General features: G+C 36.1%; 1 protein-coding gene and 1 pseudogene across 1 annotated transcript; one reads left to right on the forward strand and one right to left on the reverse strand.

Moving 5' to 3' along the window:
* Positions 1-6,737: 6,737 nt before the first annotated feature.
* LOC109001039 lies at positions 6,738-7,307 on the reverse strand. The gene has a single exon (XM_018978154.1). It carries the CDS (start codon positions 7,305-7,307, stop codon positions 6,738-6,740), a length of 570 nt encoding a protein of 189 aa, XP_018833699.1.
* Positions 7,308-17,595: 10,288 nt separating this feature from the next.
* Positions 17,596-18,904, forward strand: LOC109001038 (annotated as a pseudogene).
* Positions 18,905-21,367: the final 2,463 nt, after the last annotated feature.

A 21,367-nucleotide genomic window follows, 5' to 3' on the forward strand; every position in this document is an offset into this window, starting at 1 on the left:
GATTGTGTTTTTCAATTCCTCATGGGATTAAACGACACATACTCTCCTGTTCGGGATCAGATCATGCTCTTGGATCCATTGCCTTCCATCACAAAAGTTTTCTCACTTATCCATCAGTAAGAACGTCAACACCTACTTCTTCCAACTTCAAATCCCTCCCCTGATTCCATGGCCTTTGCCATCAAAAGGCCTTTCCACTTTACCCCTAAACCATCACTTCAATCCAAACCAAACCAAAAGAAGGAGCGGGTTTACTGCACACACTGCAAAATCATTGGACATTCTTTTGATAATTGTTTCAAAGCTGGTAATGCTGAGCCCCATGTGTGTTCTCACTGCCATTTATCTGGCCATACGATGGAGAAATGTTACAAGTTAAATGGGTACCCACCAGGCCACAAATTTTACAATAAAACTCCAAATCCTACTGTGTTTGCCACTCAGACTACTCCAAGTCCTGTTTCTGACCTTGAGGATCTCAGTGATGATCGAATTGGTTTGACTAAGTCCCAGTATCAACAATTAATGGCCGTACTCCAGCCGAGGGAGTCTCCCATTGCTGCTCAGCCATCTACTAATCAGATTCAGTCCAACATTCATTCAGCTTCAACTTCTAAGCTTTCTGGTATTTCCCTTTGCTTATCCACCCACAAATTATTGCACACATGCGACACTCCTTGGATTATAGACACTGGTGCAACATACCATATGGTCTGCTGCACCTCCTCCTTCACAAAGATCATTGCACAGGTCTCTTACTCTGTCAAATTACCAAATGGGACTGAAGTCCCTGTCACTCACATAGGATGTGTCCAACTCACACCCTCCATTTTTCTCACGGACGTTTTATGTATCCCTTCTTTTCAATTTAATCTTCTTTCAACAAAAAACTTGACTGTTACACTCACATGTTATCTAGTTTTCTTCTCTGACATTTGTCTCATCCAGGACCTTTTATCTTGGATAACGATTGGGAAGGGTGAAGTGAGGAATGGTCTCTACCACCTGCTCAAAACTACAGTCTCTCCTTCAACTCTAGCTACCACTCTCTCACAGTTTTCCCTTGCCAAGTCTTCAATTTATGCATCTATTTTGAGTCCTATTAATGTCACTGACCTATGACATTGTTGCCTAGGCTATCTTTCATCTCCTGTTTTGCATTTACTTTCAGATCCTATTTTAAAACAGAATATTACTTCTAATGAAAAGCCTTGTTACATTTGTCCTTTGGCCAAATTACATCGACTTTCTTTTTCTCACAGCATACACAAAACTTCAAAACCTTTTGAAATAGTGCACTGTGATCTATGGGGACCATGTTCGACTCCTGTTTATGATGGTTCCAAATTTTTTCTTACCTTAGTGGATGATTTCACTAGATGTACATGGCTGTATCTTCTTAAAAATAAATCAGAAACAAGAAAAACCATTGAAGCTTTCTCTAATCTTGTTGAGACCCGATTTGAACTGAAAATAAAAATATTAAGGACTGACAATGGCAGTGAATTCCTTATGACAGATTTTTTTAACTCCAAAGGAATTGTGCATCACACCACTTGTGTTGCTACTCCTCAACAAAATGGCATTGTTGAGAGAAAGCACCAACACATACTTAATGTGGCTCGTGCTTTAAAACTCCGAGCTGGTCTCTCATTAGAATATTGGAATGATTGCGTGTTGACAGCAACTTACTTAATAAATAGAACCCCTAGTCCACTCCTCAAGAATAAAACTCATTTTGAACTTTTATTCCACACTCCACCCACCTATTCTCACCTCAAAATTTTTGGTTCCCTCTGTTTTGCTTCTATCCTTTCCCATGGTAGAAAAAAATTTGATCCCCGAGGTTGCATGTGCATTTTTCTTGATTACCCCTTTGGTATCAAAGGGTATAAACTACTTGACATTGAGTCCAAAACCATTTTCATTTCTCGGGATGTAATTTTCCATGAGTCAATATTCCCTTTCCAATCCTTGCCCATTCATACTTCCACCACATCCTCAAATCCCAGCCTTATTTTCTCTCAACCTTTACCTAATAACATTGATTTTCCCACTTCAACTCCACCCTCCAATTCCACTGCCCTACCAGAAATCATATCTTCATCTCTGCCCACTACATCCTCTCATATGTCTCCCATCAATTCTCCTCCATCTCCACCTCTACCAAGTCCATCCAATACTCTACCACTACGCAGGTCTACTAGATCAAGAAGAGCTCCCCAATATTTGCAGGACTTCTATTGTGACCAGGCCTCATTTTTAGCTTCAGATCAATCGTTATTCAAGATTTTTGCACCTCCTCATGGTAATCCCTGTTCACTATCAAATTTTATTTCCTACCAGAAATTTTCACCTACTTTTAGTGCTTTCTCCACCTCTATTTCCACTGTGTTTGAACCTCAAACCTACAAGCAAGTCGTGGCACACCCTGGCTGGTGTCAGGCCATGAATAAAGAGCTGGAAGCTTTAGAACATAACCAAACTTGGATTATCACTGATTTACCTCTTGGAAAAGATGCCATTGACTGCAAGTATGTCTACAAAACTAAGTTTAATTCTGATGGGTCAGTGGAGAGATTGAAAGCAAGACTTGTTGCCAAAGGTTTTACACAACAAGAGGGCGTAGATTACACGGAGACTTTTTCTCTGGTAGCTAAACTTGTGACAGTTCGGGTTTTGCTCTCGGTGGCAGCCATCCATGGATGGTTTCTTCATCAATTTGACGTCAACAACGCCTTTCTTCATGGTGACTTAGAAGAGGAGATTTACATGCGCAAACCCTCGGTATACAACAAAGGAGGACCTCAACAAGTATGCAAGTTAGTTAAGAGCCTTTATGGCCTTAAGCAAGCATCACAACAATGGTACTCAAAATTCTCCTCCTCTCTTATTGCCTTTGGTTTTCAGCAATCTAGAGCCGATTATAGTCTTTTTACCAAGCTTGATGGTACTGCATTCACTGTCTTATTAGTCTACGTAGACGATATCATTGTGGCTGGAAACTGTTCAGCAACTATCACAGCTCTCAAATATTTCCTTAATAGCCAATTTAAGATCAAGGATCTTGGTCCTTTACGCTATTTTCTTAGCTTGGAAGTTGCCCGATCTTCTAAAGGAATTCACCTATGCCAACGCAAATATGCATTGGATATTTTGGCTGACACAGGAACCCTTGGCAGCAAACCCACCAAGCTGCCCATTGACCAGAATTTTAAATTGAGCAAAGATTCTGGCGACCCCATTTTAGATCCAAGCTCCTATAGGAGGCTCATTGGTCGCTTATTGTATCTCACCCTCACTCGACCTGATTTGTGCTACGTTGTGCAGCTCCTTAGTCAGTTTATGGACAACCCAAGGACTCAACATTCAGCCATTGCTCATAAAGTCTTGAGATATATCAAAGCTGCCCCGGGACAATGTATTTTGCTGCCATCTGCCTCTCAACTTCAGCTCAAAGCCTATTGCGACTCTGATTGGGCTTCATGCCTCGACACTCATCGATCTACTACAGGATATTGTATCTTTCTTGATGATTCCCTTGTTTCTTGGAAAACAAAAAAAAACAAACTGTGGTATCTCATTCATCGGCTGAAGCCGAGTACTGTTCCATGGCCTCAACTTGTTCCAAACTCACTTGGTTGCGCTACTTGCTTTCTGATCTTAAAATTCCACATCCACAAGCTACAGTCCTTTATTGTGACAACCAAGCCGCTCTTCACATAGCTGCTAATCCGGTCTTCCATGAACGGACTAAGCATATTGAGTTGGATTGTCACCTAATAAGGGATAAAATTCAAGAAGGAGCTATCACCACAGCTCATATTGCATCCCAATACCAGCTAGCTGACATTTTTACCAAGGCATTACCTTCTTATCTTTTGCAAAGACATTTGTCCAAGATGGGAATAGTGAATCTCTATTCTCCATCTTGCGGGGGGCTATTACATAATGAAGCTGCAGGTCGTCATCCACCCACACCCACAACGGCTACATGTCGTCTAGAACAAATACTGAAGTCTGAAGAAGGATGACCAGCTATGCCATACATCCCCTTTATGTTGATTATTCTTTTCATTTATTATTTGTACATATTTCCATAATAAAGATTCTTTCTGTTTTTAGTATGTTAATTGGTTAGTTTGTTAGGAAATATGTGTATAAGAAGCTGCTTGTATCATGCACAGTGATTATTGAAATTTGATAGTACTTTCCAGAATTCCATGCCTCATGCTCTCTGAGCACTTCCGTTCCTCTCCTCTATTCTGTTACAGCAAATTAAGTAAGAAAACTAGAAAATAAATTCTCACCAACCTTCTAAATCGAAAGATCCGCCATCTTTAAAAAATATTCAGGAAAGTTCCACCTATATTTTGTAGTAAAAAAGATTACATATATGAAGTACGTATAAGAAAATTCAAGAATACGTACAAAAATATCAGGCAAATCTCCTGAAGAAATATATGGAAAAGAATCACAATACTATATATATATGCATAAGGAAGTATATAGGTAATACGCAAAAAGATCAATAGCTATTTTCGATCGTAACATTTATGTGTACATCAATAGTACAAAGTTAAAGATATAATGAAAGCTAGATAAAATATTGGATTTTCTCTCTTTTCATCTACAATAGACACGATCAATTTCCTCATATCATGAAAAAAAATGGCTATAATGTACCTTTATGAACCTTCAAAAGCACTCCTTAGGTTGAGATGATGGAGATTAGGAAATAAATATAGTCTGGAGAGAATGCTCGATGGGAAAACTTGGAATCGAGCTCCGCAATGGCTGAGTCTACTCAATGGCCACTGAAACGAAAGGAATCCATCGATTCCTTTTATTTCTTCAACAAAATAACACACACAAGGCCAAAATGTCCATAGAACCATTTCGGCCTTGTGTTTTGCAACCCTAGAGTATTAAATCTAAACTTAGATTAAGTTTTATATAAATTCTAAACAATAATAGAAAATAACAACAAAAGTACGAAAATACAAAATAAAAAATGTACCTCTTTGATAGTGATAATGTTGGTCGATGGTGATGCTAATATGGCAGTGAAATGGCGTCGATTCAACTATCATTTGAAGGTTTTTATAGTTTGAATAGAAATGAGGCCGTTCGTGGTGCTGGGTCCCTTTATAGTGTAGTACCATTCAAACTGGTAATTCCTAGTCGAACGCTCAATTGTAACTGTAAAGGATGTGTCTCACTTCTAGTCTGCAATCGTTCACCTGCGTGATGATAAGAATTTTTGGCATGATAACTGTAAAGGACGTGTCTCACTTTCAGTCTACAACCGTTCACCTACATGATGACAAGAAGTTTTGACGTGATATGTCTGGAAAAACTCTGATGCCTAAGCCTGTAAGTGTAACAAACAATTTAAAATTCGAAAGAGAGGCCAATCCCTTACTTTCAAGGGTTACCTGGTATATATAGACTCCAACGTGATGCCTATCTAGTGTAGAGTTTATCGGTGTGGATCATTACCCAGTAACTGAACTGATCACGTATCTGCATGAAATCTCTATCTTCCCGTGAAAGGTGGTGGGTGGTGTGTGTGTGACTTTGCTGGGCCTTAGACTCTCTAATTCCCTTCAGTTAACAAAGAGCCTTTTATACTGGGCTTATTTTATATTGGGCTTTTAACACTGAATGGGCCCTCAACTAAAATAGGCTCTTCAGCTACCACGCTAATTCTCTTCGCCCCATGGCATAGGGAATTCATGTTGATAAATCTTGTTGCCTCATAAGTGTCGTGAACCTTGTTATGAGCCTTCTTTTTGTTTCCAGCCCTAAATCTTTTAATGGCTTACCACGGGCTTGGCATGCGCAAGGCGCATGGCGCATAAGAAAGCAAATGGCTGTTGGGACAAGCCCATTCCATCTATGAACTATTAAGTATCTGCCGGTCTTTCATATTCCTCTTTCTGCGCCATTTCACTTTTTCAAAAATTGAGGAGCCCCGATGCTTTCTTGCTGACGTGGCAAAAGGGGAGGGGGGCTTTCGTGTGATGGTTACTCTTTAGCTTTAGTGTCAAGCCATGATGTCCACAGCTCCTGGCGTTCCCTATTCGCCCTTCTTTAAATACCCCTTCTCTATCTTCTTCATCCTTCTCTCTGCTCATTTTTCCTCTTTGTGCCTTTCTTGCCCTTGCTTCCTTTATTATTCTTGTTTCTTGCCCATTTTGTCTTCTTCGTCTTCTTGCTTCTTTTCCCTTCCAGTTTTCATGGTTAAACATGGTGACAGCTCTGTACAACATTTTCAAGTCCCGGAGGGCACAACCTTTGATGGGCATGGGTGGCGTTCAACCCTCCGAAAGAAGCATTTTACTGAGATTCGGGAGGAATATCGCATCCCTGAGGAGGCGATGATGGAGGTTCCCCCATCAGGGTGCTGTGATGATGAAGGTTTTGTAGGCAAGCTTACTCTGACCACGTCCCTAATGTCCCATGGGTTGAGACTTCCCTTTTGTCGCCCTATTCGTGACATCTTGAACTTACTCAATATAGCGCCCGTTCAACTCCATCCTTTTGCATTGAAAGCTATTTTTGTGCCTACATTGTTTTCCGCATGGTCTTGGAGCGTCTTGGGGATCCTTACCCCGACTTGACCACTTGGGAGTTTTTGGCTTTCTACAATGTGAGAACCACCAAGGGTAGTGTTGCCAGTTTCCTGGCATAGTTTCCTGGCGTCTTCTGGGCTTTGAACGCTCTACAATCATTCATTCCAATTCCCTCATTCTTGCTAGCTCAGTTAGTCTCTTCTTTATAGTCGTGCAGTCTTCAGTCCAGTGAGACCCAATCTGGTGGTATTTGCAGTAGCGACTGCCTGTCTTGAGCTGACGCGGTTCCTCCCTGTCTTTCTCATCCTCTTGCGCGTTCAAATTTTCATGTATCAGCCTAGGATTGTAGTCTGGCCATTTTTCTTGCTTCTTTTCCTGTCGACTTGCACCAATTTTTCTTTCAACCTGCCCGCTCCTTCGTTCGGCCTTCCTGTCCGCCTTATGAGGATCCACCAAGGCCTGCAAAGTATCTTCAGCATTAACGAAATTATATGCTCTATCCATGAACTCCCTAAGGGTGGAAGGAGTCTTTCTGGCTAGTTTTGCCATAAAAGGACTCCGTGGCCATATCCCGCCTAGGAGGGCGGCGAGTGTGATCTTTTCATCCTTGTTTTCTGTTGTCAAACGTTCTTTATTGAAGCGGGTAAGGTAGGTCTTCAGGTCTTCATCTTCTTTCTGTTTGACCGTTGGCAAGTAGGCGATTGGGCGCTGGCGCCTCCTGCTGGGCATAAACTGGGTTAGGAACTATTTAGCCAATTCTTTGAAAATGTTTGTTGACCTTGGCCTGAGGGTCCTGAACCATCCTCTTGCTGTTCCCCTTAGGGTCAAAGGGAAAGTTCGACATGCAATCTCACCTAGAAACCCGTGAAACGTGATGTGGGCCTTGCAGTTCTCCAAATGATCTACTAGATCTTTCGACCCATCATACATGTCTACCTAGGGTACCTTGAACTTTGGTAGGAGGGGCACGACTATGATTCTTTCGCTATACGGCAGATCTGTTTGGTTTTGTAAGCATTCCACCGAGGAAGATCCCTCATCCTCTTCACCATCTCTTCATACTTTCCTACTAGTTCTTTCAATTCGTCATGCATTTTTTTATTCTCTGTTCGTCTTAGGTTTGACTCCATATTGCACGGTACCTCCCCCTCACCTTGTTCATTGTGAGCGGGTATGGTGGTATTGTTAGATTCAGCATTCTTTCGTCGCAAATCGTCGTTCTCCTTCTTAAGGATCTCCATGGCTTCCAACGCTTGCTTCAGTTTTTCTTCGACTGCTACTAGTCGTGCCTCCACGGATGTTGGTAATGTATCCATCACTTGGCTTGCTAAGGAACGGGGTACAGTTGGCATGCGAGAACCACGTAAAGAGAAATTAATCTCACAGACGGCGCCACTGTAAAGGACGTGTCTCACTTCCAGTCTGCAACCTTTCACCTGCGTGATGACAAAAAGTTGCGGCATAATACACCTAGGAAAACTCCGATGCCTAAGTCAGTAAGTGCAACAAACAATTTAGTATTCAAAAGAGAGATCGATCTCTTACTATCAAGGGTTACCTGGTATATATAGATTTCATTGCGATGCCTATCTGATGCAGAGTTTATCGGTGTGGATCATTACCCAGAAATCGAACTGATCACGTATCTGCATGAAATCTCTATCTTCTAGTGAAAGGTGGCGTGTGGTGTGTGTGTGACTTTGTTGGGCCTTAGACTCTCTAATTCCCTTCGGTTAACAAAGGACCTTTTATACTCTTTCATATTGGGCTTTTAACACAGAATAGGCCCTCATCTAAAATAGGCCCTCCAGTAACGTTTGAACGTATATGCATTATATTATTACATATTACTATACAGTATAATATATGTTACTAATAGCTATATAGTAACTATATATAATACTTATACTATAGTAGATATATAATTATGTTGACTAAATATATAGTAATTATATATAAGTATAGTAACTATATATACTAATATACTTAGAGTGTTATATTATTATTATATAACATATATGAGTATAGTTATTATAACTTATAATAGTTATATTGTTAGTATAATATAATACTTATATTATACTTCTAATAGTAACTAACTACTACTTCATGTTACCTTATAGTACTTATAATAGTAATTAGTAACTATACTTAGTATTATATTATTATATGACTTAATGAGTATTGTTATCATAATTTATAATAGCTATATTTATACCATACTAATAATAGTTATCATAACTTCTAACAGTAACTATAGTATAATTAACTTATAATAGTAACTGTAGTATAACTATATTATATATTATTAACTATATTTAGTGTTATATTATTATATAACTTATATCAGTATAGTTATCATAATTTATAATAGCTATACTTATACTAGAATAATGATAGGGTTATTACTCTACTATTGTCCATCTACTACTCTTTTTGTATTTGATTTTTTTTCAATTTTTTATTTTACTTAATGAATCAGGAATTGAGTATTAGTAAAATAATATATATTTTTTTTATTTTTTTTAATGCTTAATGATGTTAAAAAAATACTTAAAAGAAAATGATAAAAAAATAAAAAAAATAAAAAAAACTTGAAATACACTTGGGTAGTAATAGGGTAGTAATAGGGTAGTTGTAAGCCTATCACTACCCCTTATACTATACTTATAATAGTTATCATAACTTCTAATAGTAACTATAATATAACTTATAATAGTAACTATAGTAACTATGTAATAACTATATTATATATTATCAACTATATTTAGTGCTATATTATTATATAACTTATATCATTATAGTTATCATAACTTATAACAGCTATACTATATACTTATAATTATTACACTTACGCTATATACTTTTACTAATACTATATTTATATATCACAAACTAATTTAATAATGTGGTTTAATTAAATAATTATAATAACATAGTTAGATTAAAAGAGATAAAATTACTATTATTTAAATCCACAAGTACGGTCGAACGTGATATAACACCGTTTGAACGTATGTAACATGGTTTGAATGGTAATATACATAAAGAAGAGAGTTCGAATGCTTCCGCCAAATTTTTGGTTGCAGGAAAGTTTTGGCGCTCATTGAATTTTCATGTTGGAACACCACAATTAATCGTTTGAACCCTTCTGCTAAAATTTTTCTAGCGGGAAAATTTTGGCACCCATTGAATTTTCATGTTCAAACTCCACAATTAGTTATTCGAATGGTCGTCGACAACCTAAGTGACAACTTATTCCACTGTAATAAGTTTTATTTTAATTAGAACGACACCATTGCAAGGTGTGGAGAACTTATTACAACGAAAAAAGTCACCGTCATAAGTTTTAAAACCTACATTCCCTTCAAAACCCCTCAGCCCACGAACTTCTCTCATTTCTTCTTCTTCAACCAACGCCCAACACTCCTCTTCTCCAAAATCCTCCACTTTTCTCTCTATAATCCTTCATTCTATCCACAAAATCTATAAACATTAGCACTATATTGATTCAAGGTATGTTTTTTTTTTTTGTTAAATTTCTACATAAATTAACTCATTTTCTTTATTATAGTGATAATATTTGTTTAAGCGCCATTTTGAAGGTGTTTCTTGAGTTATTTCGGTTTGCACAGCTCAAGGTATGTCCATATTGTGAATTTATCTTCATTGTGAATTGATGTTTGTGTATTTATCTTCATTGTGTATTTATCTCCATAATAGTTTTTATAATCGAATCTATGTATTTGTGTATTTATCTTCATTGTGAATTGATGTTTGGGATGATGGATAAATGTTTTGCGATTGTGTTTTGCTCTCCGATTCGTATTCTGGGTTGGATCGTTCGATCACAATATCAAATCATTCGAACAGTCATCTATGTTCGAACTCGTTCGAACGTTAACACAGAAAACAGTTTAATTACTAAATTACAATTATTAGAATACTTAAAATACACTTAATAATTAAAATATTTAAAATACAATTAATATTAAAAAACATAATAATTAGGATACTTAAGATACACTTTATAATTAAAATACTTAAAATACACTTAATAATAAAATACATAATAATACACTTTAAATACGCATAATAATTAAAATACTTAAAATAAAATTAACAATAAAATACATAATAACACACTTTAAATACACTTAATAACTAAAATACTTAAAATACACTTAATAATTAAAATATTTAAAATACACTTAAGTTTATAAAATATAATAATTAGGATACTTAAAAATACACTTAATATTTACAGTTACTTAAAATATACTTAGTATTAAAAGAAGTACGAGAACAAGGAAGATGCACGTCAGCATCCTTTTCAGGATGTCCGACCTGCAGATTGAGAAAAATTTTGCGACATTTTTAAGGATCCATCATATAAGGTAAATTAAATGAATTCTTTATGTGTTCTATTTATAATTTTCACTTACTAACTTTTACAACTTTATGCAGGAGCGAAGTTCTATAAATAAAACAAATAGATCAAAATTGAAGATTCATCATCATGCAGGCTCATGATCTTTCCATCATTTCTCTCTAAAACTGGTAATGCACTTTTTTTTTTTAATTCTATATAGTGTTTTTTTTTTGTACTAATTTTAATATTGACTTTATATCTTAACAATGTCTCTTGTAGTAAAAGTTAGACAACAATTATGATCTGACAAAATTATATGCTACATCACATACTAATAGTAATGGAGAGTGGACTCATCCCGATGCATGAGAGAATTATGTAAGTTTTATAATTTGTTTTAATTAAACATATTTAAATTATTGTGTCAATATTAATTTTTATGTTGTGTGTAGGATAAAATGGTTGCCCTCCATGCTAAAGCTGCATCAAATCATAATTCATCAACAAGTGATGTTGAAATTTTTACACAAGTTCTGGGTCAACACTCATGATATTTAAGGGGTTTGGATTGTTCTATAAAGCCTTCAGACTCTTCATCAATGTCAAGTACTACTAACATTGCGTTAGAGAATGCGAATTCCAAGATCGAAGAATTGTTTACAAAACTGCATGAGTTAGAAGCTCAATTGATGAAACAAGCAGACATGGAGAAGCATATAAAACAACAAGAAGAGTTCAGGAGAGAGATGCAACTCCAAATGCATATGCTTATGCAACAATTCAGGCCTCCAAGCAATTGATTTTCTTATTTTGCATAAATTTTAGGATTTATAAAATCCTGTACTGATAACATTATTAGTATTTTATTTATTTTAGTTCTGACTTATTAGATTAGTTTTATTTATATTGAACAATTTGTAATGTATTTTAGAAATATAAATTTCTTTTTGGTTTTAAATTAGTATTATCCAAGAAAATACTAACCATTCAACCGATCATCAAACATTCGGACATATATACATCAAACACAACCGTTCGAATATTAGAAGTTGGATTAGAACTGTAAAGCAAACGTTGCGAACCGTTTGAACACGTTCGAACAGGCAACTTACTCTTTGCGTCCCAAACATGTTCAAACGGCTTATTCAATTATAAAAATTAATATAATTTTTGTTTAATCATCAATTTGTTTGTTCGAACGTTTCATCATGTTTATTTGGTCGATCGGACTAGTATCGATCAACAAGCCATGAAGTACCCGTACAAATAAACATTTTGTTCAAACGGTTTTTTTGGTCATTCGAACGACTTACTGAAACGAAATTCAATCGTCCCATAATAAAAATTTCGCTCGAACGTGATCAAATGATCTAGTAAAATTTTGTCCCAAAATATATTTTTGAGAAGAAATTGTGATTTTCGCTTTGGGGACAGTGATATTGGGACGACCTTAAGACGCTTTATTTTTTTCTCAAAATATATTTTAGGACGAAAATCCAGTCTTTTGGGACAAAACTTTTCATCCCAAAAGACCTTATATGTTGTAGTGTGTATTGAATGGAGATAATCTTCATGACTTGTTTTTAGACTTTGATAGTTTCTAGCTTGTATTTAGGTGTTTTCTCTTGTATATTTATTGTGTACTCGGGTTATGCCGTGATAAAATTCTCTTATTACTTTTCAAAAATATCTTGTCTGAAGAGAATTAAGTGGCCACGTCAACTGATCACAATTAGATGTCGTGTTAGATAAAGGGTCAGAGTAACTATCAAAGTATGGTCACATCATATGTATTTATATTAACCCTAGTCGTACAGAAGTATTAGAAAATTTTCACTAACGGGGTTCATTATTTTGCTCGGTAGTCTACGCTCTCCTCACTCCACTCCACTCCACTTCACTTCCGGCATCAACATGCTTTCTTTGTATACGTGTTCCACTCAATATGAGCCACATTCTATAACACTAGTTTTTTCAATGCTCTGATGTTGCATATTAGGCCGTGGTTTTTTCTATGATTATACCTAAAGCCACAATCAAAGAAACCCAAGAGAGTTAAAAAGTACAATATAAACTCCACAATATTGAAAAGATGCAGACCAATTTATTGAAGTAGATCAATTTTTGGGCATCTTTAGTCGTTTGTATTATATATGCATGAGTCCTATACTCTAAAAAGGTATACGGCCGGGCTGGTTACAATTGATACATCATGATCAGATCAATCACTTATTAATTAATTAACACTCATGCTATATTACCAATATTACAACTCTACCATTATTCAAATGTGAGTTTTAATATGTCACAATATTGTAAGGGACTTGCTAGGGCGCCACATCCACGTTACAATATCTAAAAGTACAACTAATCGAAGAAAAAAGGTCAACGAAATGACTTGGTTGTCACGTTTTTGTAACATATTTAGGCATTTGGATATATATGAGCCTGGAGGTCAGTGGTTTTAGAATCTGGTTTTATGAAGTGTATATACTCCTAATCATGAAAGGCATTTTTGCGCACTAAGTTTTGTGATTTTTAACTTTTTAAGCATGCATGCCTTTTCTTTTGTCTTAATTTTACGTGTTTGGTACCCATGTTGACACTATAATATTGGATTTGATATTATTTTTAGTGAAATATTCCTGGTACGTGCAATATGTGGAGATTTTGGTGGTAATTGGAAGTTGAGTTTCAATCATATATGCCTAAAAGCAGCAAAGAAAGTGGATGGAAGGATATTTTAATTAGATGTTGAGCTGACTTGAATTCTTTATGAATAATAATAAATTGAGATAATTGAGTAAATTTTATGAATCTCATTTAAGATGAATTTTAACTGTATTTAAATATTAAGATGAATTTAAATATATATATAAAAAAATTATAAAAATATTAGGTCTCATCATTCTGTTATTGTGTATATCAGACATGTTCCCGACAAAATGAGTGCTAAATCTGCAACAAAACATAGAAAAATCGCAAAATGTTGGTAACAGACTGCTTCATGTAATCCAAAATTTCTATGCCGTGTCAGCCTTCAGTGGGACATCAATGCAGGAATTGTATCCAGTGGAAAGAAAGTGCGTGGAGCCTACACTGAGTTCATATTTGAACTCTACTGAAAAGCTCAAACCGTACGTGCGTTTGGACGTTTAAGTCATTCTGCAACTCAGCCAGGGAACCAAGCGCAGCCTAAAAAGTAAAAGTAGGTTGGAAAACGCTATTCGTAGGTTACCCGCCAAACTAACTTTAAGGTAAGAATGATGCTTGGCCCCAGGTATCCTCGTCGAGAATTGTTTTTTTTTTAATATATTTATATATTTTTTTTTAAAAATAATTTAAAGAGTTTAAAAAAATATTTAAAAAAAAAAGAAAAAAAATTGCCTGTTGAGTGAGATTCTCGGTAGCTGTAACTGGGGTTGCAACCCGATCAACTCTCACCGGGTCTGGGCCCGACCCGACCCGACCCGACCCTCTACAGTTCGCGCGCCAAACTGACCCGACCCAGGTCTTTTTTTTTTTTTTAATATCTAAATTAGTACAAAACTGAATTCAATTTGGTACATAATACAGAGTTAGTCCAAACTATCTATTACAAAACTCAATTCCCGAACTATCTATTACAAAACTCAATTCAGTTTGTTGCCCATCAAGTTTGCTGCTCAAGTTTGCAGCTCCAATATTACTCCATAATGTTCTCTGCAAAAACAAAGGCCAAGATTTAGTATCAGTCTAGTTTTAACTAAATATTCACTATATTACACAGGAAATAACTTTTTTTTTCCTGCAAATCGTGAGAAGGCCAACAAAGTGCTACAGAACCCAAAGTAAGAGCTGTTGCAAAACTATACCTAAAGACAAACATGTATTGGTCTACAATCAAATGCCACTCTTGTGAAGAACCAAAAAAAATAAAAAATTGGTATACCTACACACCAGAAACAAGAGAACCATACCATCATGTAGCACATCAAATAATAATGGCACATCAAATAATTCAAGGCAACACAAAGTGGTTTAGTTTCTCTAACAAATGAGTGAAAATGAAAACCATACCATCATGTAGACCATAAGCCTTGAGTTACTCCTCGTCAACATAAGTAAAACTTGATTTTGGATCCAATTCTAAAAAAACACACGATAATTATTAAATGATATAAAAATATACATTATGAAAAAGTTTAATAAACATGTAAATAATAAATAAGTTTATTACCCAATTCCGCCTCAAAGCTTTTAATATTATCCAAGGAGGCACGAAGATCAATAGGTATTGGATCTCTCAACCAATTTTGTGCACAAACGAGTGCCTCGACCGTTCTTGGAGATAGTGAACTACGAAATGGGTCAAGCACCCGACCCCCTGTACTGAAGGCTGATTCAGAAGAAACAGTAGAAACTGGAATGGCCATCACATCCCGTGCAACTCTTGCCAAAATAGGATATTTTACTTTATTGATCTTCCACCAATCTAAAATATCAAAATTTGGAGCTCGTGTCTCACAACCATGTTCCAAGTACTGATCGATCTCTGATTTGTTCATCAAATTAGATTCAATTATTTCTTACTCATACTCAACCCAAAAACTTTGTTGAGAATCAGAATCAATCATACTAGGATCAACTAAGGAAGGAGGCTCAGAATAGGAAACTCCACTTGAACTCCCATACACAACACTATATTCTCCATAAATATCAATCATCAATTGTTTCATTTTTGTCATCATTTCTTCGACTAAATTACTACCATATATTTTTTTGAACAAAAAATGCAAAAGATTAAATTTGCATCTTGGATTAAGAACAACAGCAATAAATATCATCAAGTTAGTCTTCTCGATTGATCCCCAATATTTATCATACTTAATCTTCATATTCGCCGCCATACATTTCAACACTGCATCATTACTTTGACACATTTTTGACAAATGTGATTGGATGCCACAAAGCTCTTGGAAATATGCATTAGATGTGACATACAAAGAGCCAGAAAGTCTCACAGTAGCATCATAAAAAATCTTCAAAAACTTTATCAATACTCTAACTCTCTCCCAATCACTGGAGTTTGGAGGGCTCAAGTTCACATTACGACAATAACGAAAAAAAGAATCATCATCCTTCTCCAATCGCAGAAATGGTTTTTTAAATGCTTCTACAACTTCTAGCATTAGATAAGTCGAATTCCATCTTGTGGAAACATCAAGGCATACCAATTTCGTACAACCAATTTTCTCCTTCTCTATACACTTTTTGAATTTATCCATTCTTGCGGGAGATGATCTAACATACCTAACCGCATTACGCACCCTTGTAATTGAATCATCACAATCTTTGAGCCCATCATTCACAATGAGGTTCATAATATGGGCACAACACTTAATGTGAATATATTTCCCTTCCAACAAATGACCTCCTACGAACTTCCTCAAATACTCAATGGCAACATCGTTTGAGGAAGCATTGTGAACTGTAACAGTAAAAATCTTGTCAATACCCCAATCTTGTAGACATGAATCTACATACTTTCCAATAGTTTCTCCTTTGTGATTAGGGATCATGCAAAAGTTTAGAATTCTTTTGTGTAGTTTCCATTCACAGTCGATAAAATGTGCAATAAGACACATATAATTTAAGTTTTGAATTGACGTCCATGTGTCAGTGGTTAAACTAACCCGCTCAACCGTCTTAAATATTTTCCTTAACTTCTCCTTCTCCATTTTAAATAGTTTAATACAGTCTCTCGCCGCAGTAGTTCGAGATGGCACTTGGAACCTTGGTTCAAGTGATCTACATACTTTCCTAAATCCCTGGGCTTCTACTATCCTAAATGGAAGCTCATCACAAATTATCATTTCAGCAATTGTCATTCGTACAATTTCTGAATCAAACTTATGTGCATTTGTCGAGTTATTGACATCACTATCTCCAATTCCCTCAAGAGCGCCCTCACGACTCATAGTCTGTTGATCCGTAAGTCTAATTCTATGAGGATGTTGCTTACAAGTACCAAGATGCTGTAGCATACTTGATGTACCATGTCTTTTGGGATGACAAGAGTAAATCTTGTGACAATAATTACACTTCGCTTTTGGGTCATTTAAAGGGCATCCATCTATTTTAGTGAAATGATCCCACACTGCTGATGGGTCCTTATTTGCCTTCCTCTTACGAGGAGGGACTGGGAGACTTGTGTCACTAGACAAATTAATATTTGAAGCCATTTGTGATCGGTTTTCCAAAGGAGTATCAGTCTCATTATCTCTTAAATATGTACGAGTGTCACTTTCGAAGCAATCCATATAAGAGCTGACATATAATATAACATATAAAAATCAAGATATTAGGATATGAACTGAAAATTACTCTATTTTGCACAACTTAATATAACATATATAGCATTGGTTATAACATTACAACTTAATATTTTGCACAATGTATATAACAACTTAACATTCTTATAAATTTCTGTTTTTTCCCCCCGGCCTTCAACTTCAAGAGGATTATTGGCAAATCCATGTTCCAATATTAATATATATCTCCTAGTTCTATCAAAGAAGCTGATCATTTTAATCACTGTGTGTGTGTTTTCAGGCAGTGGGATTTACATATTGTACAAGGACGTGAAGTCCTGCCCATGCGAAGATGTGCAGGTTCTATGGTCAATACTGGTCGAGTCACGAACACGGCCTTCTTTGCCGTCAACATGATCAGCATGATCATAGAGCAAACCATGAGCAAGAACGTCAATGATATTGCATGCAGCACCATGTTCAGCACTTGATGTACATATATAAGTATTATATATAATATACTACATTATATATTATACTTACAACAAATCAAACCAGCTTTTTCTATTTCTTACTCATGTACGTATGTACTTAATTCCCGTATGATCATGTGCCATACATGCATCTGTACCTACTCTAGAACTTCTTCTTCTTGATGTACAGGCTTGCTGACAATTATAAGATCAGTTTTCTTTGGTGATCGAAATAACTACTTTCTTTTGGGTTAATTAAGGATATCATAATCTAAGCGGTCTGTCTTGCATGTAAGTTAAAAGAAAGAAAATATGTATTAATTTTCATGTGTTCCAAACAGTGATTAATTTTAAAGTAATGTTGATTTTTTTTCTTTTTTTTTTTTTTGGTGGGCTCCGTGGGTGTTTTATGCTTAAACCTCTCTCTAAATATGATTTTCAGGAGTTGGAATACTGTCAGTCCCATATGCACTATCATCAGGGGGATGGTTAAGCTTGTTACTTCTCTTTATCATCGCGGCTGCTGTTTTTTATTCGGGCTTGTTGATACAAAAATGTATGGACATGGATCCTAATATCAGAACTTATCCTGATATAGGTGACCGCGCATTTGGAAACAAGGGAAGAATACTGGTATCAGTTGTCATGTACATAGAACTGTATCTAGTTGCGACAGGATTCCTGATTCTAGAAGGGGATAACTTGCATAATTTGTTCCCCAACACGGGATTTGAAATGGCAGGGATAGGAATTGGAGGAAAACAAATGTTTGTAATCATTTGTTTGGATAATATTGCCTTCGGTTTGGTTGGATAACCTGAACCTTCTTTCGTATATCTCTGCCAGTGGGGTTTTGGCTTCTGTTATCATCCTCTGCTCAATCTTGTGGACTAGTGTATTTGATGGGATTGGATTTCAGGGAAAGGGGGACGCCTCTTAATTGGAATGGGATACCAACAGCTGTTAGCTTATATGCCTTCTGTTATTGTGCTCATCCGGTCTTCCCTACACTCTACACTTCTATGAGAAACAGAAGTCAATTTACCGATGTAAGTAAAAACAAATGGGGTTTTTCTTTTTTTTTTTTTTTTGGTGGGCTCCGTGGGTGTGGCTGTTGGTGGTAGTTATTATTCATATGCTTAATTCTTCTAAGCTAATTAGTATGGTACTATGAATGGTAATGAGTAGCATTCTTGTTTTCTTTTAAGACATTCTAACCACTTTCAGCCCTTTTGTCTATTTTATTGTCCAAGGTCTATTCCTAACCTCCCCCCTTTTTTTCTTGTTCTTTTTTATTATTTGAAGGCAATGAATTGATGACAAAATTATTACTCAGAATTAAATTAATCTCGAGAAACAATGTTACCATGTTGGAGAATCAAAACCAAAAGCTCGAGCAATTGTTTCTAGAGGCCAACTAACAACATCTACCCATTTCAAGCTCCACAAAATAGAGGATGGAATGAATCAGTTCAACATTTCAACAAAAATTACCGCATAAATACATGCAGATCCAAAGAAAAAAAAAAGAAAGAAGAAAGGAACACCCTGCATTTACAGCTCTCAAACCCATGAGAAATAGAAACTAATGTATAAAAGGGGTCCTCCATTTCGGTGCAATTAACGTTGCTCTACCCAACAGAAAATTCACAAAACAATTCAACCTTTCAACAACCTCTACAACTCAGATAACGACAACCAAACAGAGCACCAAACGAAGTTCTAAAACTTAAATCTTACCGAGAGAGAGAGAGAGAGAGAGAGAGAGAGAGAGAGAGAGAGAGAGAGAGAGAGAGAGAGAGAACGTACCTCTGAGATGATTGGACGACGAAAGGAGACGGAGAACGGCGACAATGACTAGGGTTTCCGTAGTGGAGAGGAGCGTCTTCGTCTGGGCTACTTCAGAAATGATTTCGTCTTCAGTCGGTTTGGCGGATTCGACGGGTTATTTTTACTAAAACCCGGCATCATGCATCTGACCCGATGAACCCGTCTCTCACGGGTTGGATAAGTCGGTTCTGGTGGACGGGTCGGGCTTAAGCCCAATTATGCACAGCCCTAGCTGTAACAGCTTCCTTAAGGTAATTACCCGTAGGCTGTAAATTAGCTGACCAGCTTTCCATTTGATCTGCTACAACAAAATAGTACAAGAGTTTCTCGAAAGGATGCGGCTTCCCGTACGTGGACTTGAGATTTCTATTCCTTCCACCCATAGGCCTCGTCCTGAGGTTTCTAGTATCCCAATACAACTCTTGGCCTCAAAATGGCAACTTCCAACTTCAATCCCTTGGCCTTACCATGTTTCTCTAGCTTACACTTCTGATCATCGTCATTGTCATCCTCCTCTGCCTTGTGATCCGACGGTGGAGGCACTCAGGTTGTGAAGCCAATTTATTTTTCCTACTTGTTTTATATTTATTTTATTTTTTGCAATATATGTCTTGTTTGGTTGCCGAAAAAGTGGAAGAAAAGTATTTCGGAGTTGGCATTTTATCTTGTTTTCTGGGGTAATGAAAAACTCTACTAAATTGGGTTTAATACTTCTCTCTATGTACGCTGCCTTTTCGTAAAGTCCTTGGTTTGAATGTTCTTTTACATTGAATTGCAGTGAGTGTTTAAACTTCTAGGTTAGGAAGATTATGTAAGGTACTGATGGGTTTCGTTTTTAATAGTCAGTGACTTCGAGATATCTTCCAGTACGTGATGAGTGTTCTATGTGCCTTTTTTCAAAAAAGAAAAATAGTTGGGATTGTTATTTTGATTCCTATGAAATGCTGAAATGTCTTTAGGTTGGCAGCATTTTGAGCTGGTAAAGTTTGTGAAACTATTGTCTTGAACTCTTCAACACTTTCATGATCTAGAGTTTATAATGTTTTGGAAGATATTTTAGAGCATATATGCACATTTCAATTTGCATAACATCCAAAAGAATTTGCAGTTTTGGCAATCTAGGGCGGAGGTTTGTAAAATGTACTTTATTTGTAAACATTCCTTAAGCTAGGGTTACTGCTTCATCTCTGTTTCAATTTTTTTTAATTCTTTTACAGGCTCGTATATATTAAGAAGATTATGCAAGCTGATGAGGATGTTGGGAAGATTGCCATGGCTGTGCCTCTTCTAGTTTGTGAGTAATTTGTTAAACTCTTAACACTTTTTTCCCTTTATATATATATATATATATGTATATATATCTTATTTCTAATTTCTTTTTTTAATGATTCTTTAGTCATTAGTTCACAGATCTTCTTTAAACTTCAACATTTATCTTTTTCTTTGGCCTTTTATTCTTCATTTCATGGAAATATTGTTCTGGTTTTCTTATTGTTTATGATACTTATGACCTGTTGTCGTGTAATATGCAGCTAAACTTTGGAGCAATTTTTGCAAGATCTATGTGATCACACATATGAAATTACTTTGAAGAGAGCAGCAAAGACCATGAATTCTTTGCATTTGTGAGTGAAATCACATTAATTAACATTTAGTTTGTAAATATCTTCTTTGGGATAGGAATGGTTAAGTTTTTACAGTTCATTGAGTGCCTGTCCCAATCTTTCAAATACTATTCCTGCACCTTTATGCTTCTACTTGTCATTATTTGAGACAGGCCTTTTGTTTGTTGTATTTTGAATGATTTGGTTGTTTGTACTG

Source organism: Juglans regia, chromosome 5, assembly GCF_001411555.2.
Source record: "Juglans regia cultivar Chandler chromosome 5, Walnut 2.0, whole genome shotgun sequence".
In the NCBI taxonomy this organism is placed as follows: Eukaryota; Viridiplantae; Streptophyta; class Magnoliopsida; order Fagales; family Juglandaceae; genus Juglans; species Juglans regia.